This window comes from Scyliorhinus canicula, chromosome 10 (genome assembly GCF_902713615.1).
Source record: "Scyliorhinus canicula chromosome 10, sScyCan1.1, whole genome shotgun sequence".
NCBI lineage: Eukaryota > Metazoa > Chordata > Chondrichthyes > Carcharhiniformes > Scyliorhinidae > Scyliorhinus > Scyliorhinus canicula.
This window is the reverse complement of record NC_052155.1, coordinates 146,553,475-146,580,671: the sequence shown is the minus strand read 5'-3', so window position 1 is coordinate 146,580,671 and position 27,197 is coordinate 146,553,475. Positions and strand designations below refer to the sequence as shown.

Here is a 27,197-nt window from a genome sequence, read left to right as displayed (position 1 = left end):
AGAGAGAGCCGAGAAGGGTGCACAGGAGCTTCAGAGCATGCAAAATGGCAGAGTGATTCATCAGTTAGAGTGGGAAGCTGCAGTCAGCAGTGGCACCAAAATTGAAGATGCTAGTTATAAACGGTAAGCAAATGTAACAGCAAGCAGAGTCAGAAGGTTTAGGAGAGTGATTGCAACACCAAGGCTTGAAGCAGAGTGTTTATCGGTGCAGGGGTAATCATTCCCCAGAAGCTTGCAGATTTAAGGAAGCAGATGTTATTCATGCCACAGGAAAGGACACTTGAGGCACCGGTGTATGTACAAGCCAGGCCTGCTCAGTGCTAAAGGCAGTAGCACATCGTAAATACACAGTGTGGAAGATTTCCCCACAACTGATTTGAGTGTTCATTCTCTGAACAACGTGAAAGCGGGAAAGGTGCTTTTGGTTAATGGTAAACCTATAGAGATGGAAGTAGAGACCGGAGCATCCACTATCGTAATGGGGAAAACACACACACAGGTACTTGTGAGAAAGGGTTCAACCTTTGGGTTCAAGGAAGACATCAGGGTGGCACATTAGCACAGTGGTTAGCACCGTTGCTTCACAGTGCCAGCGTCCCAGGTTAGATTCCTGCTTGGGTCACTGTCTGATAGAGTCTGTGAGTTCTCCCCGTGGGTTTCTTCCGGGTGCTCCGGTTTCCTCCCACAAGTCCAGAAAGATGTGCTTGTTAGGCGAATTGGACATTCTCAATTCTCCTTCAGTGTACCCGAACAGGCACCGGAGTACAGAGAACATAGAACAGTACAGCACAGAACAGGCCCTTCGGCCCTCGATGTTGTGCCGAGCATTGTCCGAAACCAAGATCAAGCTATCCCACTCTCTGTCATTCTGGTGTGCTCCATGTGCCTATCCAATAACCGCTTGAAAGTTCCTAAAGCGTCCAACACCATTATCACAGCAGGCAGTCCATTCCACACCCTAACCACTCTCTGAGTAAAGAACCTACCTTGGACATCCCTCCCATATCTCCCACCCTGAACCTTATAGTTATGCCCCCATGTAACAGCTACATCCACCCAAGGAAATAGTCTTTGAACGTCCACTCTATCTATCCCCCTCATCATCATATATACCTCTATTAAGTTGCCTCTCATCCTCCTCCGCTCCAAAGAGAAAAGTCTTAGCTCCCTCAACCTTTCCTCATAAGACCTATCCTGCAAACCAGGCAGCATCCTGGTAAATCTCCTTTGCACCCTTTCCAATGCTTCCACATCCTTCCTACAGTGAGGTGACCAGAACTGTACACAATACTCCAAATGTGGTCTCACCAGGGTCATGTACAGTTGCAGCATAACCCCACAGCTCTTAAACTCAAGTCCCCTGTTAATAAACGCTAAAACACTATAGACCTTCTTGACGGCTCTATCCACTTGAGCGGCAACCTTCACAGACCTGTGGACATTCCTCAGAACCCTGCCATTGACCCTGTATTCCGCATTCAAATTTTTTCCACCAAAATGAATCACCTCGCACTTATCAGGGTTAAACTCCATCTGCCAATTTTCGGCCCAGCTCTGCATCCTATCAATGTCTCTTTGCAGCCTACAACAGCCCTCCACCTCATCCACTACTCCACCAATCTTGGTGTCATCAGCAAATTTACTGAGCCACCCTTCAGCCCCCTCCTTCAAGTCATTGACAAAAATCACAAATAGCAGAGGACCCAGCACTGATCCCTGTGGTACACTGCTGGTAACTGGTTTCCAGTCTGAAGATTTTCCATCCACCACCACCCTCTGTCATCTATGTGATAGCCAGTTACTTATACAATTGTACAAATTTCCCTCTATCTGACTCCTCCTTACGTTCTTCATAAGCCGACCATGGGAAACCTTATCACACACATTACTAAAATCCATGTGTACGACATCAACTGCTCTACCTTTATCTGCACACTTAGTTACCTCCTCAAAGAATTCAATCAAATTTGTGAGGCAAGACTTACCCTTCACGAATCCGTGTTGATTATCCCAAATTAAGCTGCATCTTTCCAAATGGTCATAAATCCTATCCTTCAGGACCTTTTCTATTAACTTACCGACCACCGAAGTAAGACTAACCGGCCTATAATTACCAGGGTCATTCCTATTCCCTTTCTTGAACAGAGGAATTACATTCGCCACTCTCCAGTCCTCTGGCACTATCCCCGTGGACAGTGATGACCCAAAAATCAAAGCCAAAGGCTCTGCAATCTCATCCCTTGCCTCCCAAAGAATCCTTGGATATATCCCATCTGGCCCAGGGGACTTGTCGACCCTCAGGTTTTTCAAAATTGCTAATACATCCTTCTTCAGAGCATCTACCCCCTCCAGCCTACCCACCTGTATCACACTCTCATCCTCAAAAACATGGCCCCTCTCCTTGGTGAACACTGAAGAAAAGTATTCATTCAATGCCTCTCCTACTTCTTCTGACTCCATGCACAAGCTCCCACTACTGTCCTTGACCAGCCCTAATCTCACCCTGGTCATTCTTTTATTTCTCACATAAGAGTAAAAAGCCTTGGGGTTTTCCTTGATCCGACCGGCCAAGGACTTCCCATGCCCCCTCCTAGCTCTCCTCAGCCCTTTTTTCAGCTCATTCCTTGCTACCTTGTAACCCTCAAGCGACCCAACTGAACCTTGTTTTCTCATCCTGACATACGCTCCTTTTTCCTCTTGACAAGACATTCAACCTCTTTTGTGAACCATGGTTCCCTCACACGGCCATTTCCTCCCTGCCTGACAGGGACATATCTATCAAGGACACGCAGTATTTGTTTCATTTGTACCTTTCACTGACAGTTTCTGTTCCCATCTTATGCTCCCTAATTCTTGCCCAATTGCATCATAATTACCCCTCCCCCAATTATAAACCTTGCCCTGCTGTATGGCCCTATCCCCCTCCATTGCAATCGTGAAAGACACTGAATTGTGGTCACTATCTCCAAAGTGCTCTCCCACAAACAAATCTAACACTTGGCCCGGTTCATTACCCAGTACCAAATCCAATGTGGCCCCCCCTCTTGTTGGCCTATCCACATATTGTGCCAGGAAACCCTCCTGCACACGTTGTACAAAAACTGCCCTATCCGAACTGTTCGACCTATAGAGATTCCAATCAATATTTGGAAAGTTAAAGTCACCCATGACAACTACCCTGAGACCTCCACACCTATCCATAATCTGTTTTGCAATTGCTTCCGCCACATCTCTATTACTATTTGGGGGCCTATAGAAAACTCCTAACAATGTGACTGCTCCTTTCCTATTTCTAACTTCGGCCCATATTACCTCAGTAGGCAGATCCCCTTCGAACTGCCTTTCTGCAGCCGTTAAACTATCCTTGATTAACAATGCTACTCCTCCACCTCCCTTACCACCTTCAGTACTCTTACTGAAATATCTATACCCCGGAACTTCCAACAACCATTCCTGTCCCTGTTCTAACCATGTCTCCGTAATGCCCATAACATCGTAGTCCCAAGTACCAATCCACGCTCCAATTCACCTACCCTATTCCGGATGCTCCTTGCATTGAAGTAGACACACTTCAACCCACCTTTCTGTCTGCCAGTACACTCCTGTGACCTTGATACCCTCCTCAGTATCTCACTACTCTCCACACTGGCTTCTGGACTACAGCTCGTTTTCCCATCCCCTGACAAATTAGTTTAAACCCCCCGCAAGAGATGTAGCAAATTTCCCTCCCAGGATATTGGTGCCCCTCTGGTTCAGGTGCAAACCTTCCTGTCTGTACAGGTCTCACCTTCCCCAGAATGTGCTCCAATTATCCACGTAACTGAAACCCTTCCTCCTACACCATCCCTGCAGCCACGTGTTTATCTGCACTGTCTCCCTGTTCCTCACCTCGCTAGCACGTGGCACTGGCAACAAACCAGAGATGACAACTCTGGTTTGTCCTGCCTCTCAGCTTCCACCCTAGCCCTCTAAATTCCTGTTTTAAATCCCCGTCCCTTTTCTTACCTATGTCGTTGGTACCGATGTGTACCACAACTTGTGACTGTTCCCCCTCCTCCTTATGGATTCTGAAAACACGGTCCGAGACGTCACGGACTCTGGCACCCGGGAGGCAACACACCATCCATGAGTCTCTTCCGTTGCCACAGAACCATCTATCTGTCCCTCTAACTATCGAGTCCTCAATAACTATTGCTCTCCTGCTCTCCCTCCTTCCCTTCTGAGCCACAGGGACGGACTCAGTGCTGGAGATCTGTTCACCGTGGCTTACCTCTGGTAGGTTGTCCCCCTCAACAGTATCCAAAGTGGTATACATGTTACTGAGGGGAACGACCACAGAGGATCCCTGCACTGACTGCTTCCTCCCAGCCCCTCTCACCGTCATTCAGGAGTGTGGCGACTCGGGGATTTTCACAGTAACAGTAAATACAACTCCAATAACATCATACCCAGCACAAGTGCAAGTCAAGGTTGAGGTGTTTGCTTGTTTCTATAATCAAAAATTCCAATTGTATGATCCGACTTTGTCTCTTAAGGTCCACACCAACATGCATGCTAATTTCATGAGGCATTAAGCAGCAGCTGATATACAGGAAGGGATATGGACTCTGATAATACACTGTTGTAGTGTTGACAATCCATGTCTCAGAAATAATTATTCATCAACAAAACTAATTCAGTGCAAGTACAATACTGGTATCGATTTGAAAATGTGAAAGTTTTCCCAGGTAAATCTAACCAGTCTTATTACTTATCTATTAGCCTCCACTGCATTATCAGTAAAGTGATAGAAAGAGTCATCAAGTGACAAATAATGTCACAAATAATGTGGTCTGTGACATTCATGTGAACCATAGGGCTTCAGATATTGGTTACAGCTTTGTTCCAGACATGGATGTAAGGAGTGAATGATGGAGGACAGGAAAGTGTTGCTGCGGCCCCAAGGAGTTCTCACAAAGTCAGTAAGTGGCCAAATGTAAAACCCTCAATGTCTAGAATTTACCTGACACAAATGTAGATGGTTATGGCTGCTTTCCTGGGTCACTTTCCTGGGTCCAACCATGTTCCTCTGCTTCGTTAATGATCTTCCTTCCATCACAATGTCATGTGTGGGAATGATTACTGAAAACTCGATAACTTTCAACTTCATTAATAATCTCCAGTATCCTCCAATAACAAAATAGCCCATGTGTACTGGCAATAGGACCTGGGTAACATCCAGGCCTGGTCTGACAAGTAGCAGGTCACAATGTGTCAATTTTTTATCACCTTGAAGAATAAGCTCCAAAATATTTCCTGAAAAAAATCACTTAATCCGTGAAGCAAAGGATTGATGCAGCATCTCTCAGACATCAATAGCTGTTGAATAACTTTTGATCTTGCAGTCACTTTTGTTTGCCGTGCAAATTTGCAAAGTGCAGTCTTGTAAGCAGGACTGGCTTTGAAATGTTATTTAAATACGCATTAAAGATTGTGGAAAATCAATTTATTCTTGATGTAACTCAAGTTCACAATGGCACAATCTTTTCTGCGGGTTTAGTCAATTTTAGCCAGATTGCTTTTGGCTCAGACTTTGGTCACAAGAGGAACTTGCCAAAGGTCATTCATTGAATATGGGTAACAACTGAGCAGGCACAGGGGTTATGAAATTAGCAATGTCGTTTCTTTGAGCAGTAAGTGTACGATCCTGCGTTATTTCCATCAGTTCAGTGGACTTAACATCTGCTTTCATTTGCAGGATCTAGTTGTAATGGGGGCACCTGGGTCATACTACTGGACTGGCACAGTCAAAGTTTACAGTTTGAAAGAGGGGAAGTATTATCATTTTGAGGATCCAACCATCGGGGCCAGCCATTACCGTTACCTAGGTAAGTAATGCAAACCTTTCAGTATCTTGTAGTGCAAAAATATAAAATACTTGGCCGCTCATTGATTTAGTCCCTGATTTAGTCCCTGCTTCCTTCTGGTGTATTTGCATTACAGACTAGTGTTGCAGTGAAATAGTTTAAATGGTACAGTTAAAATCAGGCCGATCTGAATCAGAAGAGAAGAGAATCACTACACTTTGACCTGTGTCACTGGGGCTGATTTTCCACTTAACTGCCTGGGTGATAAACTGAAGGCAATTACAATCAATAAGAGTGGGCTTTTAGCACCCATCTCAGTTTCCCTGCTAGGTCCTCAGCAGTTATTTTTTAAAAAAGCATCACAGGACAAATGTTGGAAAGAAACGCATCCCAATTTTTAACTCTTCTTCAGAAACCAAGAGATGGGACGTTGAGTTTTTATGGGGCTGTCCTGCATTGGTATTTACAAATGGCAAACAGGTTTTGTCAGAATCACACAGTTTACTAGTGCAAATGTACACAGAATTATGGATTGGATCATCAAATTTGGTGGCATGTGAAACCATTGTGGCTGGAGTTTAGGCTGCTGAATCCTTTCTGGTGATACTATCCAGCTCTTTCTCACTGTTTATGAAATATTGTGTGTTTATAACAGTTCATTTATTTATTCAGGGATCACATCTTGTGCAACCCGACTATTCGAAACTGTGGTGTTCTTTGTGTTGCTTATTTAGGATGGTTGGCGTAGTGTTTCACAAAGACCTCAGTATAGCTTTTACTTAAAGCTATGATTTTATTTACACTACTAAACTGGGTTTCGACACTTAGCCCTTATTAGAATACAGAATTAATCAATAACATCTAACTACACTCACCTACTGCTAATGTCACTCACTGGTATAACTATAATCTAACCTTTTCTCACTAACTGCTCTTATGACCTCGCTCTAGCCGTCTCCTGCTTACTACTCCCTAAGGTCTAGCATCACAGCTTTATATAGTACTCTCTGCAGCTCCCTCGAGTGGCTATTCATGGTACTACATTAACCCTTGTAATGCTAATAGTTATGATAATACCACAGAAACATCAAATGATCTTTGAAGTGGAGGAAGATTAATTTTATGTGCACTCATTGGGTGGGGGAGACAGACATTAGAGTATTGACTCAATTTCTGCAATCATGAGATGACCCATTTTATATTTGAACTCAGCATTCTTTCCTAGTCCGAAATAAATATCTGTATCAATATTTTCCAGATTATATCTCATAGGAAATGGACTTTACTGCCTGGAACACTTGCATTTAATTAAAGCATTACATTTTTGTAGTTTTTTTCCTGAAATGAGAGAACAACCAAAATAAGATCACAGGCTGCTTTAATCCAATTTCCCTTTTACAGTGAAGTATCTGCATTGGATTTCCTGAGAGTTGCTGTTCACACTGACCAATGTAATTGTAAGGCAGCCGCTGAACCTATTTGTTTGCTTTTAGCTTGCGGAGGGAGGAATGGGGCCGGGGGAGGGGGAGGGGGGGGGGGGGGTGCGGTGAATGGAGGCTCCTAAAACATGTCTTACTGTTAAATTGAAACAGCTAGACTTTATGCTCCTTCTGCTCTTCTTTTTCTATAGGATATGCAGTGGCTACCGGTCATTTCACGCACCCCAGTTCTTTGGAGATTGTAGGAGGAGCCCCGCAGGATGAAGGCATTGGAAAGGTACAGGTCGAAGCAAGTGTAACAATTTCAGAGTCCACCTTTACAACAAATGGTCGCAAAGGCCTATATGTCATGTCACATAGAGCTGCATTTCATTCTATTCTTCAAGTGTTATAAAGGGAGCATTTTGTCCCTGTGTTTACTTAAACAATTTTGTTTGCGGTGCGAAGAGATTTATTTGAACTCGTGGGCTCGGAACATCTGGATCCAATTCTTGAAAAGCAGCCTGAGTTATAAAGTTCTCTAGTTGTCTTCAGGTAATGTAGATTATTGCTGGTGCATGGTTCAGGTCAAGGGAGCCATCTTATTGTACTGAGCCTTTGTTTCCTGCTGGCAAACTGGGGTCGTGTGCTTCCCATGATTTCCCATCCATTAAAATTAATGAATGGAAAGTCTGGACGACTTGCGATTTCTTGACTTTCTTAAGTATATTCTTGGTGGCCAGGTTTCTGTGCCTGCATTGTGCATTTTTAAACCTTACCATTTAGTTGCAACATCATCGCACTGCATTACCTACCATTCCCCTTGCAAGCTAACAGTACAGAACAAATAGGAATCTTTTTGTTTCGGTTCCTCTCATGGCACAAGGAGGGAATCTTCTGTTCTCACTGGCTGTGTCGCGCACTGCCCAGACAGAAACTAAACGGCGAAATCTGCCACTTCTAAATAAGCGTTTTTTGTTGTGCAGAAATTAAGGCATTCACCACATTGCATTGCTGCTGATTAACATTCGCATTAAAGTTTCTTTTTACTGGGTGGGCTACAAACTTGGGCATCACACATTTTAAAAATCACTGAACTTTCCTGAAGTTCTGATAGCTGTTTATTTCAATGTACATTCCAGATTGCTACGTAGCCAAGCAACTGCATCATGGAGGAAACTTTGGGCAAAATTCTCGGTTTCAGAGGCTGTGTTGACATTTGGACTGAATTGGCAGTGTTTCCTGTTCCAGTTGGAGGCGCTAGTCCTGGAGCTATTCAGGAAATACTAATGGGCCAGCACATTGCCCCATGTGAAACTAGTGCAATTTTAATTCCCGCCGGCATCGGATTTGCTCTGGCCGGAATTGGCATTGGAGAGCTTGACAAACTGGAGCTGTTTATAAGCACTCCACTCCCCACACACTGTCGTTCAAGGCCCTGGTCCTCCTGGCAATCTCATCCACCTCCTCCTCGTCCAATGGGGTCTGGCATTCCTCCTCCTCCAGTACGTCTCCCCTCTGCTGAGCAATGTTATGAAGGACGCAACAGGCCACCACGATGTGCGAGACCCTCCTGGGCTATATTGGAGGGCCCCACCAGAATGGTCCAGGCACCTGTACCCCACCTTAAGGATACTGATGCACCATTCAATGACGCTCCTGGGTGTTATAATGGTTTTCCGCATTGATCTGGGGCCACTGGACAGGCGTTATTAGCCAGTACTGCAGCAGATAACCCTTGTCGCCAAGAGCCAACCCATCACCCGAATGAGCGCCTTGAAGATACCAGGAACAGACAGGTGCGCCAGGATATATATGAGTCATGCGCGTTGCCTGGGTATTGGGCACAGAAGTGATTATGTTCAACTGGTGGTCACACACCAACTGCACATTCAGGGAGTGAAGCTCTTCCAATTGATGAAGGGCACCCCCCCGAAGAACCGGTGCAAGTAGGGGGACATGGGTTCCACCTATCACCCCTGGACCTGGGGCATGAAAGCGATGGCAGCGAACCCTGCTGCCCGGGCATCCTGGTGGGCTTGGTTTAGACTGAAATTTATGCTGCCCGCCCATATAGGGCATCTGAAATGAAGCGGAAGCACATGTGCATGGATGTCTGGGATATACCTGCCAGGACCCCGCTCAAATCCTGGAAAGAACCCGAGGAAATGAAGTTCAGGGCAACCGTCACCTTCACAACCACCGGCAGTGGGTGTCCTTCTCCATACCCCACGGTTCCAGGTGTGCCATCATATGGTATAGATGGCACATGGTCTCCCTGCTCAGCCAAAGTTTTTGGCGGCACGTTTGGTCCAGTGGGTCTTTGAAGGACAGGCGCTGATGGTATACATATTGCCTGATGCGGCAACTCCTTCGCACCTCCTCCTCGGCCTGTTTGACTGCCGGCTCACCAGCTGGCCCCTGCTCCTCTGACGCAGGCTCCTCTTGTACAAGGTCCTCCCCGAGCAGCGCCTGTGCCTGCAGCCTTGGTGCCGTCCACAAGGGCAGCTGCAGCCAGGTAGAATGCAACCATTCTGGTCTGTTGCTGGCATGGGAGAGGGGTATAGACGAGATGTCAGCAAGATAAATATTTCTTTGCTCATTCTACTCTAACTGGCTAGACTGCGACCCTGAGTTTCACCCCAGCTCCACCCTCCATTCCAACCCCCCTCCCACAGGGGGGGAACCAGTGGCTGCTGTACCCTATGTCAGCAACAGGCCCTGCGGCCCCTGTCCAGGTGGCAGCCGGTGGAACGGGTCACTGTGTGCCATCGACCGCCTCCATACTTTGGGGCTTGTGTGTGGGCAGGTCCTACAACAGGGGCTGGGCAAAGGGGGTGGGCCTCTACTGGGAGCTCAGCTGCAGTGTGATGTGGATCCTGGGAGCCATGCCCATCCCATTGATGGGTCAGCTGGGATCTGAGGGTTTCCAGAGGGGTAGCCCGGGTGGGCTCCCAAATGACTTGACGCTCTGTGAACATTTACAGGACACAGTGAGCAGTCGGCAGTGTACGCAGCCAGGGACCTGTAACCTGTACCAAATGGTTGTTGTTATAGCAACTACCGCAGCAATGGTGGTCCGTATCTGGCCACCCCTACCCTGAGGGGGACACCCCGGCTCCACAGGGCCGTCAGCAAGTTGCTTTACGCCACTCCCCACAGCTTTGGCACGCAGCCCCCAGCATGCACTACATTTCTTTCCAGTGTATAACTATTTTAAAAACTTCTCTTACCTCCTCTCTCTCCCTCCGAAGCCATGACATCCAGATCCTACTTTTCAATACTTGTTGTGAACACTGCCCGTGTTATTTCCGCCTGAGAGGGGCAGAGAATCACAGAGGCCTGTAGCATACTGGGTCAAACCGATATTTAAACACATTCAAATGCCGGATTTTCATGCCGGTGCCAGCGCGGGGTGAGGCACACAGCTTGAATATCTGGGCACAGATCATGAACAGCTTTAAAAATCAATTCAATTGATCAAACAGTAATATTAAATTGGCACAAAAACAGAAAATACTGGACAATCGCAGCAGGTCTGACAGCATCTATGGAGCACAGTGAGAAGTCTTACAACACCAGGATAAAGTCCAACAGGTTTGTTTCAAACACTAGCTTTCGGAGCACTGCTCCTTCCTCAGGTGAATGAAGAGGTATGCTCCAGAAACATATATATAGACAAATTCAAAGATGCCAGACAATGCTTAGAATGCGAGCATTAGCAGGTAATTAAGTCTTTACAGATCCAGAGATAGGGGTAACCCCAGGTTAAAGAGGTGTGAATTGTCTCAAGCCAGGATAGTTGGTAGGATTTTGCAAGCCCAGGCCAGATGGTGGGGAGTGAATGTAATGCAACATGAATTGGTTGAGGCTGCATTCATGTGTGCAGAACTTGGCTATTAGTTTCTGCTTGGCGATTCTGCGTTGTTGCGCGTCCTGAAGGCCGCCTTGGAGAACGCTTACCCGGAGATCAGAGGCTGAATGCCCTTGACTGCTGAAGTGTTCCCCGACTGGAAGGGAACATTCCTGCCTGGTGATTGTCGCGCGATGTCCGTTCATTTGTTGTCGCAGCGTCTGCATGGTCTCGCCAATGTACCATGCTTCGGGACATCCTTTCCTGCAGCGTATGAGGTAGACAACGTTGGCCGAGTCACACGAGTATGTACCGCGTACCTGGTGGGTGGTGCTCTCTCGTGTAATGATGGTATCCATGTCGATGATCTGGCACGTCTTGCAGAGATTGGCAGGGTTGCGTGGTGTTGTGGTCACTGTTCTGAAGGCTGGGTAATTTGCTGCAAACAATGGTTTTTTTGAGGTTGCACAGTTGTTTGAAGGCAAGAAGTGGGGTGTGGGGATGTCCGTGGCAAGATGTTCATCTTCATCGATGATGTGTTGAAGGTTGCGAAGAAGATGTCATAGTTTCTCCGCTTTGGGCAAGTACTGGACGACGAAGGGTACTCTGTCGGTTGTGTCCCGTGTTTGTTTTCTGAGGAGGATGGTGCAGTTTTTTGCTGTGATGCGTTGGAACTGTCGATCGATGAGTCGAGCGCCATATCCGGTTAATACGAGGGCAGCTTTCAGCGTCTTTAGATGTCTGTTACACTCCTCCTCGTCTGAGCATATCCTGTGTATACGGAGGGCTTGTCCATAGGGGATGGCTTCTTTAATGTGTTTAGGGTGGAAGCTGGAGAAGTGGAGCATCGTGAGGTTATCCGTGGGCTTGCGGTAAAATGAAGTGCTGAGGTAACAGTCCTGATGGAGACCAGTGTGTCCAAGAATGCAACTGATTTTGGAGAGGAGTCCATGGTGAGTCTGATGGTGGGATGGAACTTATTGATGTCATTGTGTAATTGTTTCAGTGATTCTTCGCCGTGGGTCTAAAGGAAAAAAATGTCATCGATGTATCTGGTGTATAACGTCGGTTGAAGGTCCTGTGTGGTGAGGAGGTCTTATTCAAACTTGTGCATGAAAGCAGCTTTGACAAAGAGTCATCCACACTCGAAATTCTAGCTCCCTTCTCTCTCCATTAATGCTGTCAGACCTACTGCGATTATCCAATATTGTCTCTTTCTGTTTCAAATTCCAGCATCAACAGTAATTTGGTTTTATCTTCAAATAAAATTGGCACATTCTTGTCTCTCAAACGTTAACCTAGTCAGCTTCAATTAATCTGTGCTTTCAAGGCTGGAATATATGGCCCAATCAATGCTAAAGGTAAATGTTCATTAACCATGCTCCATATACATAAGGCATAAGCACGTTTCCACCATAAACGTGCCTGTCAGAAAACATTGGATGCTCATTGAGACTAAATACATGGATCATCTTCACCCAGGTTGTGGGGCCAGAATATTTGCGCACACCGAGAGATTCTGTGCCTTAGTGAAAATGGAAGCAGAGGTGCTGATATGGGGGTCCCATCCCTGAACCTGGCCTCTGCCACTTTTTTGGGGGGTGGGGTCTGGTTTTAATGTGCACATCCATGGTTCATGGAGGCAAAGTGCAGCTGCCTCAATCAAATCTGATTCAGGCTAGTGGAATGTGCAAAGCACAACTTGTGCAATTTAGACTTGGTAGGGGAAGGTCTAAAGCTGCCAGAAAGCTTTGGAGATGTAGGGTATCCTCTTGGAGAGGTAAGCTACACTTTTGCATATGGTCATGGAACACCATTAGGAGTGCCCAGGTGTCCTGTGGATGAAGTAAAGTGCTCCATTGGCACTAAAATTCGTGCCTTAATGTGTGTGGAAAGTGCATAAACTCATTGGAAATGGTAAGCTCATTGGCACTATTAAGAAAACAGTCAATACAACTGTCAAGAGAGTTGTCAAGGCCTTTAAATGTACCATCCTTTAAATGCTAGAAGGGTTTATAACCAAGAGGGCCTGTCAATCAAGCTGTGAACTGGCAGGCACCCCATAATGATTGTGAAATCAGTCATGCAACACCAATCCTGTAATGATAACTCTCAGACTTATGTCAGTAGACAGAGTGAAATAGCAAGCACTGATTTTTTAAAAACCCACAGATTTTTCTAGTATTTAAAGGACAGGACATTTATCTTTCAACACAAAAATAATCTTTATAATATGATCTGCCTAATAAAATTTGATATGATATAATGATATCTCACTTTCTTTTTTAGGTTTACATATTTAAGATTGACAATGACAAGCTCACAGCAATTTTCACAATTCCAGGAAAAGAGGTCAGTTTTTGAGACAGTTGATGTTTTGTTACACTGGAAAGGCAAATGTAATAGTCAATTTGTAGATTGTTTGATCAATGTTTATTCATGTGAATTATAAAGGTAAGCTAGTCTGTCAGTCTTGCATAAGGAATCTTGGCTGAGAGTCCAAGCATTTATTAGAATACTGAAACAGCTGCGTCTCAGGGAAAGCTATGCTTGATTGACAGCTCCGGCTCTCAGATCTATTCCGTCAATTTCACTATATCTATTTACATAGGATGAAGAGGTGTCAAGTGCTTGAAATTTCTGCTATTGATACTTTAACGACTCTGATGATTGACACCTTTACTGCTGTCGTAACAGCAGGTTTACTGATTGAATGGCTGTTTTCTAACAGTTTTTTTAACTCATCCTATTATCACTAGAGTGTTTATTGGTTTGACATAGTGGGTCATGGCATGAAGGTGCCATAGTTTGGCCTTGGAGATAGGAGGAGTCATGTGGGGGGGGGGGGGGGGGGGGGGGGGAGAGGGGGGGAGGCGTCGGCTCAAGCACATGATTTGGCATGGATGGGATATGTGAAGTGTGTAGGGTGTGAGGGGTTAGGACTAAAGGGCTTTACTGTTTTCATATTAATGGGGACTGGCCTTTCAAACAGCAGTCCCTGTGGCTGCCTTCAAACTCTTTCCAGATGTGGCCTGACTCCTGTTTATCCTGCCTCCCCGGAATGCAAATTGTGCCTTTGAGGGCACTTCATCCCGAGCCGGGAAAGCTGAGCCAGAAAATTTCCCGACTCCTGCTCATCACCTCGAGGATGAACACCCAGCCCAAGGAGCCTTAAATCACAGATCTGTTAAAGTGCAGAAGGATGTCATTGGGCCTGTGGAATCTGTGCCAGATCTCTGCAAGATGGGTATGGCTGGTCCCACTCTCCAGTGGAATTTAAAATACAGATGGAGGGTGAGAAAGTAAAATCAAATACTAGTGTTTTGTGTTTAAACAAGGGAGATTACAAGGGGATGAGAGAAGAACTAGCTAAGGTAGACTGGGAGCTAAGACTTTATGGTGGAACAGTTGAGGAACAGTGGAGAACCTTCCAAGCGATTTTTCACAGTGCTCAGCAAAGGTTTATACCAACAAAAAGGAAGGACGGAAGAAAGAGGGAAAATCGACCGTGGATATCTAAGGAAATAAGGGAGAGTATCAAATTGAAGGAAAAAGCATATAAAGTGGCAAAGATTGCTGGGAGATTAGAGGACTGGGAAATCTTTAGGGGGCAACAGAAAGCTACTAAAAAAGCTATAAAGAAGAGTAAGATAGAGTATGAGAGTAAACTTGCTCAGAATATAAAAACAGACAGTAAAAGGTTTTACAAATATATAAGACAAAAAAGAGTGGCTAAGGTAAATATTGGTCCTTTAGAGGATGAGAAGGGAGTTTTAATAATGGGAAATGAGGAAATGGCTGAGGAACTGAACAGGTTTTTTGGGTCGGTCGTCACAGTGGAAGACACAAATAACATGCCAGTGACTGATAGAAATGAGGCTATGACAGGTGAGGACCTTGAGACGATTGTTATCACTAAGGAGGGAGTGATGGGCAAGCTAATGGGGCTAAAGGTAGACAAGTCTCCTGGCCCTGATGGAATGCATCCCAGAGTGCTAAAAGAGATGGCTAGGGAAATTGCAGATGCACTAGTGATAATTTACCGAAATTCACTAGACTCTGGGGTGGTCCCGGTGGATTGGAAATTAGCAAACGTGACGCCACTGTTTAAAAAAGGAGGTAGGCAGAAAGCAGGAAATTATAGGCCAGTGAGTTTAACTTCGGTAATAGGGAAGATGCTGGAATCTATCATCAAGGAAGAAATTGCGAGGCATCTGGATAGAAATTGTCCCATTGGGCAGACGCAGCATGGGTTCGTAAAAGGCAGGTCGTGCCTAACTAATTTAGTGGAATTTTTTGAGGACATTACCAGTGCAGTAGATAACGGGGAGCCGATGGATGTGGTATATCTGGATTTCCAGAAAGCCTTTGACAAGGTGCCACACAAAAGGTTGCTGCATAAGATAAAGATGCATGGCATTAAGGGTAAAGTAGTAGCATGGATAGAGGATTGGTTAATTAATAGAAAGCAAAGAGTTGGGATAAATGGGTGTTTCTCTGGTTGGCAATCAGTAGCTAGTGGTGTCCCTCAGGGATCCGTGTTGGGCCCACAATTGTTCACAATTTACATTGATGATTTGGAGTTGGGGACCAAGGGCAATGTGTCCAAGTTTGCAGATGACACTAAGATGAGTGGTAAAGCGAAAAGTGCAGAGGATACTGGAAGTCTGCAGAGGGATTTGGATAGGTTAAGTGAATGGGCTCGGGTCTGGCAGATGGAATACAATGTTGACAAATGTGAGGTTATCCATTTTGGTAGGAATAACAGCAAACGGGATTATTATTTAAACGATAAAATATTAAAGCATGCCGCTGTTCAGAGAGACTTGGGTGTGCTAGTGCATGAGTCACAGAAGGTTGGTTTACAAGTGCAACAGGTGATTAAGAAGGCAAATGGAATTTTGTCCTTCATTGCTAGAGGGATGGAGTTTAAGACTAGGGAGGTTATGTTGCAATTGTATAAGGTGTTAGTGCGGCCACACCTGGAGTATTGTGTTCAGTTTTGGTCTCCTTACTTGAGAAAGGACGTACTGGCGCTGGAGGGTGTGCAGAGGAGATTCACTAGGTTAATCCCAGAGCTGAAGGGGTTGGATTATGAGGAGAGGTTGAGTAGACTGGGACTGTACTCGTTGGAATTTAGAAGGATGAGGGGGGATCTTATAGAAACATTTAAAATTATGAAGGGAATAGATAGGATAGATGCGGGCAGGTTGTTTCCACTGGCGGGTGACAGCAGAACTAGGGGGCATAGCCTCAAAATAAGGGGAAGTAGATTTAGAACTGAGTTTAGGAGGAACTTCTTCACCCAAAGGGTTGTGAATCTATGGAATTCCTTGCCGAGTGAAGCAGTTGAGGCTCCTTCATTACATGTTTTTAAGGTAAAGATAGATAGTTTTTTGAAGAATAAAGGGATTAAGGGTTATGGTGTTCGGGCCGGAAAGTGGAGCTGAGTCCACAAAAGATCAGCCATGATCTCATTGAATGGCGGAGCAGGCTCGAGGGGCCAGATGGCCTACTCCTGCTCCTATTTCTTATGTTCTTATGTTCTTATGTTCTTATGTTCCCATAGCCCTGCTAATAATTTCCTTCCGGCCTCCAATGCCGCAGGTCAAGCAATGCAACTCAGATCGTAACCACAAGCTGTGTGAAAAATTGTTTTCCTCACGTTGCCTTTTGTTATATTGCCATTTACCTTCAATCAGAGCACTCTGGTTCTCAACCGTGCCTATCAGTGGGCAGGACTTTCTCCATGAGCTTCAGTACCCTGATGTCCAGGGAAAGTGGGACTCAGATTCCGGCCCCTAACAGGTGGCTGTGATTTTACTTGAATTGGCCAGTTAGTGGCTGGTGGGTGTGTTCGCTATCCAACTGAGAATAGTGAGTGGGCCTTCAAAGTTGGAGGACCAATAGGAGGCCGAATATGAGAAGCAGCAGACTGCCTTTTCCGATAAGTGAGAGAGAGGACGCTGCCATTTTAGCATCTCTCTCTCTTCAGCTGTTTACTGTAGAATAATTGATTGTAAATATGCACACAGTGAAAGCCATTAATTGCATTGGTGGCTGACCTTCCTGAAAATTTGTGCAGTGCTGCCAAGAATCCTGCTAGTCCTCCGTTCACTCTGGTAATGGAGATAAAACTATGGAAACAATGATGTAAAATGGGGTTGGGAGAGGTGTTGGAAGAAATGGATTATATCTGGTTTCCTTTATGAGTTTTTGTCTGGCAATAAGGTACATGTTCTTAATTTTCAGTGAACTGCACCTTACATGGGATTGCTCACGTATCTCCAAGCATACGTTATATATCACTTAATCTTGCCAGAAAGTATGCCGCTGCCTCTCTGGGCAATCAGGTCTTATTGGGCAATCATTAGCAATAGCGGACGAGGACATTCATAGAAGATTTGGCATTGGGCATGGCAATAGAAAATCTGGCAGTACAGTTGTGCATGGTAGCACAGTGGTTAGCACTGTTGCTTCACAGTGCCAGGGGCCCGGGTTCGATTCCCGGCTTGGCTCACTGTCTGTGCGGAGTTTGAACGTTCTCCCCGTGTCTGCGTGGATTTCCTCCACGTGCTCCGCCTTCCTCCCACAAGTCCCGAAAGACGTGCTTGTTCGGTGAATTAGACATTCTGAATTCTCGCTCCATGTACCCGAACAGGTGCTGGAATGCGGCGACTAGGGGCTTTTCACAGTAACTTCATTGCAGTGTTGATGTAAGCCTACTTGTGACAATAATAAAGATTATTATAATTGTTTTTCGCTTATCTGGGTATATGTAACTCAGCAGTTTTTCACTATGTATTGTGAAGCATTGCTCCATAAAGAGAGTTGAAGCACAGCTGACCATCAGTAGTTTGCCTTGCTGAATGTGCTAAAGATCTAATGTTCAGCCGTCACTAAGCAGCGAGTTCTAACAGAGTGGAAAATATCAGACTGTTGGGAGAACTCAAAAATACTTTATTCAAGGGTCCAGTGTGCATTATTGAAGCAAATAGACTATCCAATGGCTGACACCTTCTGCAGTATGATAATACAGCAGTCTTAAAGGCATTAGTTTCTGACCTCTTGCCACTGCTGGGAATCCTCAACCAACGTGAGCGCAGATCAGAAATTTGGGCTTCAGCCTGTAGAATTTTCAGACTCATTTTAAATTCTTGGAACACCAGACTCAATGCTTGTCCAATGTATGTTTCTGCTGGCAAGCCTGCTGATTCAGAATACTTTAAAATTGAGAGTGCGATACATTACCTGGCTTCATTCAGCAATTGATTCAGAAACGTGCCCCAGGATTACAATGTTATGTTGAAATGTGAAAGATTGGAATGATTTATCTAATACATACGCTGATCCATTTTGAATCTCTTCCAGTTGGGCTCGTACTTTGGCTCGTCGCTGTGCACAGTTGATTTGAACTCAGATGGCTACTCAGATCTTCTGGTTGGAGCTCCCATGTTCACAGAGATAAGAGATGAAGGCCAAGTAACTGTGTTCATCAACAGGGGCAATGTAAGTTTATTCTTTGGAGCAAATGCTTTGTTACTTAATAAGAGAAATGATCTAAAGTGGGAGAACTCACTTTCCATCTTGGTCTGTGCAGAGGAAAACCAGATAAATCTCTGTCAAATTGAGAGGGTACAATTTCACCCCCATTTTGAAAGTTTCGGCCACACAGTGGCACACGGTGACACTGCTGCCTCATGGCTCCAGGGTCCCAGGTTCAATTCTGGCCTCACGTGACTGTCTTTGTGGAATTTGCACTTTCTCCCCATGTCTGCGTGGGTTTCCTCCGGGTGCTCCGGTTTCCTCCCACAGTCCAAAGATGTGCAGGTTAGGTGGTTTGGCCATGCTAAATTGCCTCTTACCTTCCAAATGGTTAGGTGGCATTACGGGGATAGGGTAGAGGCGTAGGGTGCTCTTTCCAAGGGCCGGTGCAGACCCAATGGGCCGAATGGCCTCCTTCTGTAATGTAAATTCTATGATAATAATGGCAATGAATTAAAACCAGGAAGTACTAGAAATACTTAGTCGGTCCAGCAGCATCAGTGGAGAGAGAATTAGAGTTAACATTTTCAATCAGATGTGACATCTTCAGAACTGAAGTAAGGTGGGTGTTATGTCAATGAAAATGGAGACGAGGAAGAACAAAAGTGGGGGCGCGATTCTCCGCACTCATGCCGGTTCGGAGAATAGCGGGCCGCGGAAATTTTCACGGCGACGCTGGTCCGACGCCCTCCCGCTATTCTCCGAACCCCGCACAAACTACACGTCGGCATTCCCGGCAAAGGCCTCGAACGCGCCCCCGACACGACCAGAATCGCTACTTATTGGCCCCCCGCTATTCTCCGGCCCAGATGGGCCAAAGCCCCGACGTCATCACGCACTGTTTCCACGCCGGCCAACACACCTGCTTTTCAAGTTCGTCAACCAGTCGTGCTGGCTGACGAGAGCTTCGAGGAGGTGAGCGCACCGCTCAGCGCACCGCTGGAGTCTGGCCACAACGGGGAAGGCATCCCAGAGAACGGGAGGGGGTCCAGAGCGGGGGGGGTGGGGGAGTGTGGGAGACGGAGGGGGGTGTGGGAGACAGAGGGGGGAGTGGGGGAGACGGAGGGGGGAGTGGGGGAGACGGAGGGGGGGAGTGGGGGAGATGGAGGGGGGAATGGGGGAGATGGAGGGGGGAGTGGGGGAGATGGAGGGGGGAGTCGGGGAGACGGAGGGGGGGGGGAGTGGGAGTGGGGGGGTTAGGTAGAGAGTGAGCGAGTGACCCGTCCAACCCCGGTTACCAAATGTCTGCCACCATGCCATGGCGTGCCGGTCACGAGTACACGGCCGCTGGTTACCCTGTGGCTTATGGACACGGGCCACTGACGCACCGGTGAAGAGGACGTAGTTAACTGCCCGTTGGATGCAGAAAGTGACCAGGGGTTAGGCTGCACACAGGTATCCCGTGGCAGGCGGCTGCCGAGGTGTCGACTAACCTCCGTCTAACATGTCCCGTTTCTCTGCCCCCCACCACCCTTCTGTAGGTTAGCACAATGTCTGTGAACAGAACGGCTATGTTCTGCGCAGTGGTTGGGGCCGCTGTACTGCATTTGGAGATGCAGCAGCATCCACAGCCACAACCCGCAGTGGATGCAGGGCCAGCTGCAGCAGCAGAGGGAAGGGCCGAGGAGTTGCCAGTCGTCGAGCAGCATGGGGGGAGGAGGAGGAGGGGGAGGAGGAGGAGGGGGAGGAGGAGAGAGTGAGGGTGCAGCCACGGCGCCAGAGGCGACGACCAAGGCCGAGGGTGTACCGCGCCCGGATCTCTTTCCTAACAATGACGGACATCACCTGCAGGAGGAGACTCCGGCTGAGTAGGCGGACGGTGATACATATCTGTCACCTCGTGGCGCACCTCGCCCCACGTGGAACGGGGGGAGGACACGTGATCCCGGTTGCCATCAAGGTGACGGTCGCTCTTAATCGATTGTGTTCACGTCCCCATGCGCCCGCCTGCAGGGAACAGGGATGTGTTCACAAACAGGAGGGGGACATACTCCATGAATATCCAGGTGGTATGCGACCCCCACATGAGGATCATGAACGTCTGTGCAAGGTTCCCAGGGAGTGTGCATGACTCCTACATACTGGCGCAGTCGTACATCCCTGCGATGTTTGAGGGGCGTCCCACCCGGCTGAGGGGCTGGTTGCTAGGCAACAGGGTTTATCCGCTGAGGTCTTGGCTGATGACGCCTATACGGAGGCCTCAGACCAATGCGGAAACACGATACAACGAGGCCCATGCAGCAACCAGGGGTGTGGTGGAGCGCTGCCTTGGCCTCCTGAAGATGAGATTCAGGTGCCTGGACCGCTCCGGAGGGGCCCTGCAGTACCAGGCCGACAGGGTCGCTCGCATTGTTGTGGTCTGCTGTGCGCTGCACAACATCGCGATGCAGAGGGGAGATGACCTGCTGCAGGAGGCGGAGGGAGAAGCCAGTGGCAGTGGTGCCAGCACAGAGGAGGAGGAGGAGGAGGAGGAGAGGGAGGAGGAGGAGAGGGAGGAGGAGGAGGAGGCTGGCGGAGTGGCGGGCACAGCACGCAGACACGATCCAGATGCTGGTGATGTCCAGGAGGCGGCACGACGGACCCTGCGAGGGCGGCGGGCACGCGATGCCTTGGTGGCAGCACGGTTCACGCATCGCATGTGATGTCCCCGCTGAACACCAAACCACCACCTGCATCGCTAGTCGTGCAGAGGGTCAACACACAACTGCCACCATCACACCCCCCCCCCAACCCCCGCCCCCGTGCCAACTTACTCAGTGTCTATCTTTGTTGCCTTACGGGCCCTACCACTACGTCTAAGTGGTTCCCCAGATGATACAGCAGGACTTGAGTGTATTACGCGTTTATTGGAGTGTATTAACACGCCTCCGTTTAAAGGCCGTGTGCTTAACAGTGCTACAGCTCTGTGTGTGTAATTTCAGCTCGGAGTCGCCAGGTGTCGTATATAAACACCTCACAAGTATCTCAAGGTCAGGTTCAAAGTAATAAAACTATACACCGATTAGTAAGTTCCAACGATCAATATTTATTATACAAATATAATAAATACGCATGCACACGCTAAAGACTAATACCTATTTCTACTATTAAACGACTAAATACTTATCTAAGTGGGAACCAGCAAGGTCAGGGGACAAGGCCTTTGTTCCTTTCTGGGCTGCACCTTCTGTTCGTTACTAGTCGAATACTGTATAAGTTCACGTAGCGAGCGTCGTTTTGGGACTTACTGAACGATGGCTGGTGCTCAACGGCTGGTGATGGAAGACAGGATCAACGGCTGGAGTCGGAGTCAGGATACAACAGCAGATCTGGGTCGAAGTCAAAACAGCAGTCCAAGCCGGAGCACAAAACAGACAGAACCATGTGTGGGGGTCTATCTTTATAGGGGCCCCCAATGTCCGTGCCTTTTCGGGGCGGGCTTTACCTGCCATGCATCGATTGGATCAATTCCCAATCGATGTCTCACAAATCCCCCAATCTGAGGGTCTCTTCTCGATGGGTGGGGCGATCTCTAGGGTCTTTTGTGATGGATACTTCTGGTGCCGTTTCGTCTGGGCGTCCACTTAAAGTATCCATTCAAAACCAAATGTTGCTATTGTGTGTGCCCAGATCTGGATTGCCTCATTACTATGCAAAGCGTTTTGCTATTTACACCTTTGGTTGAGATCTTCCACCTGGCCATAAACTAGTTTTGCTACGTGCAGAATGCTAATTAGCTTTTGCAGACTGCTTGTCCTGGCTAAACTGCTTTCTCCCTGCAGTCTTAGCAGTTCTCCATTTTGTTAGCCCAGTGTCCACCTTAGGTGGCTACAAGTGGAGGAGGACTGCTGCGAATCGCCCCCTTTGACTAGTTTCTCCTTCGGCAAGCGTTTCCTGGGGCGACCCGGCCTTGATGGGCCAGGCTGCTCTGCGGGCGTCTCGGGTGACGTTGTGCCACCCTGCTCTGCCTGCTGCCCACCCGATGCACCAGGGATGGGACGGGGGGAGGCCGAGAATTCCGGGACGTCCCGTGATGGAGTTAATGGGACGGGCCCCGAAACCTCCTCCTCCCTCGGGGATCCCGGTGGCCGCCGGGCCTCACTTTGGGACAGAGGTGCGAGCGGGGAGGTGCCCCGTCGCGCCACCGACACCTGGCGCTGCCAGTCCTGGAGGCCTGCAACGGTATCCACCAGGATCCGAAGGTTTGCAGAGACGGAGTCCAGGGAGGTAGACATTCCCGCCAGGGACTGTGTGACCTCAACCTGTGAGTGCATGACGCCATCCAGCACGTGTGTCAGGCGGTTGATGCTCTCCGCGACTGACTGCTGCGACTGGGCCATGACCTGCTGAGACTCGGCCAAGGCTCGCAGCGCGCTGGCAATGTCGTTTTGGCTCTGGCGTATTGCTGCCTGTGAGAGGGCAACCCTGTCCAGGGCCGAGGATAACGCCTGCACGTGACGCCCGACTTGCATAACCTGACCCATGGCCGAAACCGTTTCACCCATTGCCTCCACCGCGGATGCCACCCGTGCGGTGTCGGCCTGGGTTTCTGCCATGAGCGGCACCACTCCCTGCTCGTGGACGCGGTTCGACTCCTCTAACAGCGTCTGCAGAATCTGGAAGACAGCCCTCATCCCGTCATTGTGTCCCTGGGTTTCTTGATGCATCGGCTGTGCGGGTGGGTTGAGAAAGTCCAGGAACTCTGAAAATGTCTGGGAGCCAGCTGCATGCTGGGCCTGGCCTTGCCTCGGCCAGTCCGGGCCCTCGGCTGCTCCGACCTCCACCTGCTGTACCTGCTCAGCTGTGATGTGCGACCCAGACTGTGACCCAGGAGCCTCATCACTAAATAGGCCAGCCGGGGTGAGTGTCTCTGGGATGGTGGATGGTGTGGGAGAAAGCTATGCCGCAATCTCGAGGTCGTCTTGAGTGGACGCCTCCTCGATGTCATCGGCCCGCTGAGAGGCCGCAGGGCGTTCGCAGGCCATTTCTTTATCTAGCAGTGTCGCTGCCCTCTGGGCGTCCTGCTCCACAGATTCTGTTGGGGAGGATGGGACTCCCTGCTAATCAGGCACCCTCTGGCAGGGTGGCGATGCCCTCTACGCGGGCAGATGATGCCCCTCCAGCAGCATCTCCACATCAGCCTCCACAAATCGGGGGGCTGCTCTCCTCAGCCCCAACATCTTGGCCTACAGTTTCTGTGCTCGCCCGCGCCTTTTTACGGCGTCGGGCGGCGTCACGTGGGTGTGTTCGCTGCGTCTCCGCGTTCTGGTGTCATCGCGCACGTGATTGACGCGGCCCCGTTCCTAGCCCATTTCCCGGACGTGAATACCTCAGGAAATGGGTCGTGTCGGACCGTCGCAAAACTCGCCCGTTTCCACGTCCAACTTTGCGATTTTTCCGCGGGTGCGGAGAATTGCGCCCGGGGTGTCTGGGATTGAGCAGAGGGTGGGGTGTCATGGAACAAGAGCCAGACATAGATCTGGCAGCATACCCTCCATTGTGCTGCCACACCTGCAGAGTCCTTACAGGGCTTTCTGGTTTTATTTCAGACTTCCAGCATCCACCAGTATTTATTTGGCTTTTCTTTTAATGGGAGTCGGATTTGGGCTTCAATAACATAGTAAAATGTACACAGTATGGGCGCATAGTTTGGAATAAAGTTCCCATGGCTCCATCCCAATGAACGATTTGCTTGACAGAGTGTGTGGAGCGGAGAACCTGGCATGGGGAATTAATCATTGGGAAGGGCGGCATTGTAGCACAGTTGCTTCACAGCACTAGGATCCCAGGTTCGATTCCCGGCTTGGGTTACTGTCTGTGCGGAGTCTGCACGTTCTCTCCGTGTCTGCGTGGGTTTCCTCCGGGTGCTCCGGTTTCCTCCCACAGTCCAAAGATGTGGAGGTTAGGTGGATTGGCCATGATAAATTGCCGTTAGTGTCCAAAAATTGTCCTTAGTGTTGGGTGGGGTGACTGAGTTATGGGGATAGGGTGGAGGTGTGGGGGTAGGTAGGGTGCTCTTTCCAAGAGCCGGCACAGACTCGATGGGCCGAATGGCCTTCTTCTGCACTGTAAATTCTATGAAATTCTATGAATAGGATAGGAATAGAGAGATACGTCCCAGGAAGTGTGGAACATTTTAGTTTACACGGGCAGCAAGTTCGGCACAGGCTTGGAGGGCCGAAGGACCTGTTCCTGTACTGTCCTTTTCTTTGTTCTTTCTTGGTGGAGTCATCCCGCAGCTTCAGCCAGCGGGGAACGGCCTGCGTGAGTCCGCGCATGTGCAGAATGGCCAGCGAATTCCCGTGCATACGTGGAAGGGCTGGCGTATTTCTACACATGCGCGGGGGTTCCCTTCTCTGCGCCGGCTCTGGGCAATATGGCGGAGCCCTACAGGGGTCCAGTGCGGTGTAAAGTAGGCCCCCACGGAACCAGCCTGCCTGCTGATCGGTAGGCCCCGATCGCGGGCCAGGCCACAGTGGGGGCCTCTCCTGGGTCAGGTCCCCCCACCCCCTTCAGGACGGCCCCCGCACACTCACTTTCCAGGTCCCACCGTGTGGGAGGTGAGTAATCCACACCAGCGGTACTGAGCCAAACCCGTCAGCCACTCAGCTCATCGGGGCCCGGAGAATCGCTGGAGGAGGCCGCTGTCAACGGCCCCGACTGGTGTTGCGGCGATCCCGCCGGAGCCTGAAAAACATCACTGGAGAATGGTGCGCCGGGTCGGAGAATCCCGGCATATATCTCTTGCTGGGTTAAAATCCTGGAACTCTCTTCCTCACAGGGATTGCAGCAGTTCAAAAAGGTAGCCCACCATCACCTTCTTCATTTGGAGTCAGCTGTAAGTTAATAACTGACTCTGGGGTCTCAATCTCAAAAGGAATTTTTAACATACCACTTCTGTTTCAAATTCTGAAACGCCTCTCATTTCCCAGTACTTCCCTGCATATAACACACATGGGCTTTGCCTCCTTATTTGCATTGTCACAATTGACAAAACCATACCGCAAAAAATCATCTTTATACTTCTTTGTTCCGTATGGCTTAACGAGAAGCCCTGGAACTCTCAACATTAGCACTGTTCTGTCTGTCTTGGACTCTCCTGCGCAGCTCTCTCCAGCAGATTTTGTTGTGAGATCCTCTCCAATATCGGGTGGATGTAGCTGTTACAAGGGGGCATAACTATAAGATTCAGGGTGGGAGATATAGGAGGGATATCCAAGGTAGGTTCTTTACTCAGAGTGGTGAGGGTGTGGAATGGACTGCCTGCTGTGATAGTGGAGTCGGACATTTTAGGAACTTTCAAGCTGTTATTGGATAGGCACATGGAGCACATCAGAATGACAGGGAGTGGGATAGCTTGATCTCGGTTTCGGACGATGCTCGGCAGAATATCGAGGGCCGAAGGGCCTGTTCTGTGCTTTACTGTTCTATGTTAATAGGTAAACTGCCTATTTGAGTCTCTGGCCATCTCTTACTTTAAAGAAAAGCATTGATCTTCACAGTTCACTCACATTGCTTGCCATCAGCTGCAAAATCGAGGCATGTCCCTGGACAATGTTTCACGTCCGTTCTACATGTAGGCCATGTGACCTACTCTCTGCTGCCACTTCTGGCCAGAAGATTCCACGCAGTCTAGTCTGTACCACCATTTAGAAGGCAACAGTGGCCGCAATTCTTCATGTAAACACTGGTAGCGCTTCCGCCGATTGGGACCGCCGCAGCAACTGCGGGACTGATCGTTTTGTGACCCTCCAGGCAACTGCCTGCGACCCATCCGCGGGTCACGACCCTGAGTTTGAAAAACCCTGTTCTATGAGATAGCTGGTCAGGGAAATGATTCATGGTTGTTTTCTTTACAAAAGATTATGCTCTATTAAGGGATTAAACTTTTTTTTAATAGTTTCTTTCTTTCTAGTGTCAGTGAATGGTTTCTGAATCAGAGTATTAGATTGTCACAGGTTTCATTTCTTATACCTGCATTCAAAACAATTCCAATTCGTATTGCGTGGCTCCTGAGGATTTTTGACTGGATATTGGGTGAGTGGCTAATGGAGGACACCTGGGACAGGGGGAGGGGGGGGGGGGGGGGGGGGGGGGGGGGGGGGGGGGCGCGCAGTTGTGCATGGTGTGGCATAGTGATCTGAGAGACATGAGGTGGCATGGGCATCTGAGGTGGTACGGGGAACTGAGGGGGCATGTGTGGCACAGGGAAGGAAGTGAGGAGTGGGTTTATTAGGCCATTGAAGGAATGTAGGGAATTGAGGTAGAACCAGCCTGCCTCTGCAACTCAGCTCCCCACACACTCCATCGCAACTCATCCAAACCCTGCCTGACAAGACAAAGTTGATAGGCACAGTCAGTCATGAGTTGGGTGTACAATTTGGAAGTTGGGAAAGGGCCCGACTCGTATTTCACATGCCCAGCACAAAACTTCAGGCTTCAAGGAGATGGAATTAAATTAGGACCAAAGAAGGTTCGACAAGTCATGTGAGGTGTTTTAATAATAATCTTTATTGTCACAAGCGGGCTTACATTAACACTGTAATGAAGTTACTG

At 48.4% G+C, this 27,197-nt stretch overlaps 1 protein-coding gene across 1 annotated transcript in view; it reads left to right on the top strand.

Moving 5' to 3' along the window:
* Nucleotides 1-27,197, top strand: part of itga9 (integrin, alpha 9) — a 632,947-nt gene that overhangs the window by 94,321 nt on the left and 511,429 nt on the right. The window contains exons 6-9 of the mRNA XM_038809824.1: nt 5,738-5,867; nt 7,477-7,562; nt 13,407-13,469; nt 18,489-18,626. Coding sequence (XP_038665752.1) covers nt 5,738-5,867; nt 7,477-7,562; nt 13,407-13,469; nt 18,489-18,626 — 417 coding nt within the window. The remainder of the gene's footprint in view (nt 1-5,737; nt 5,868-7,476; nt 7,563-13,406; nt 13,470-18,488; nt 18,627-27,197) is intronic.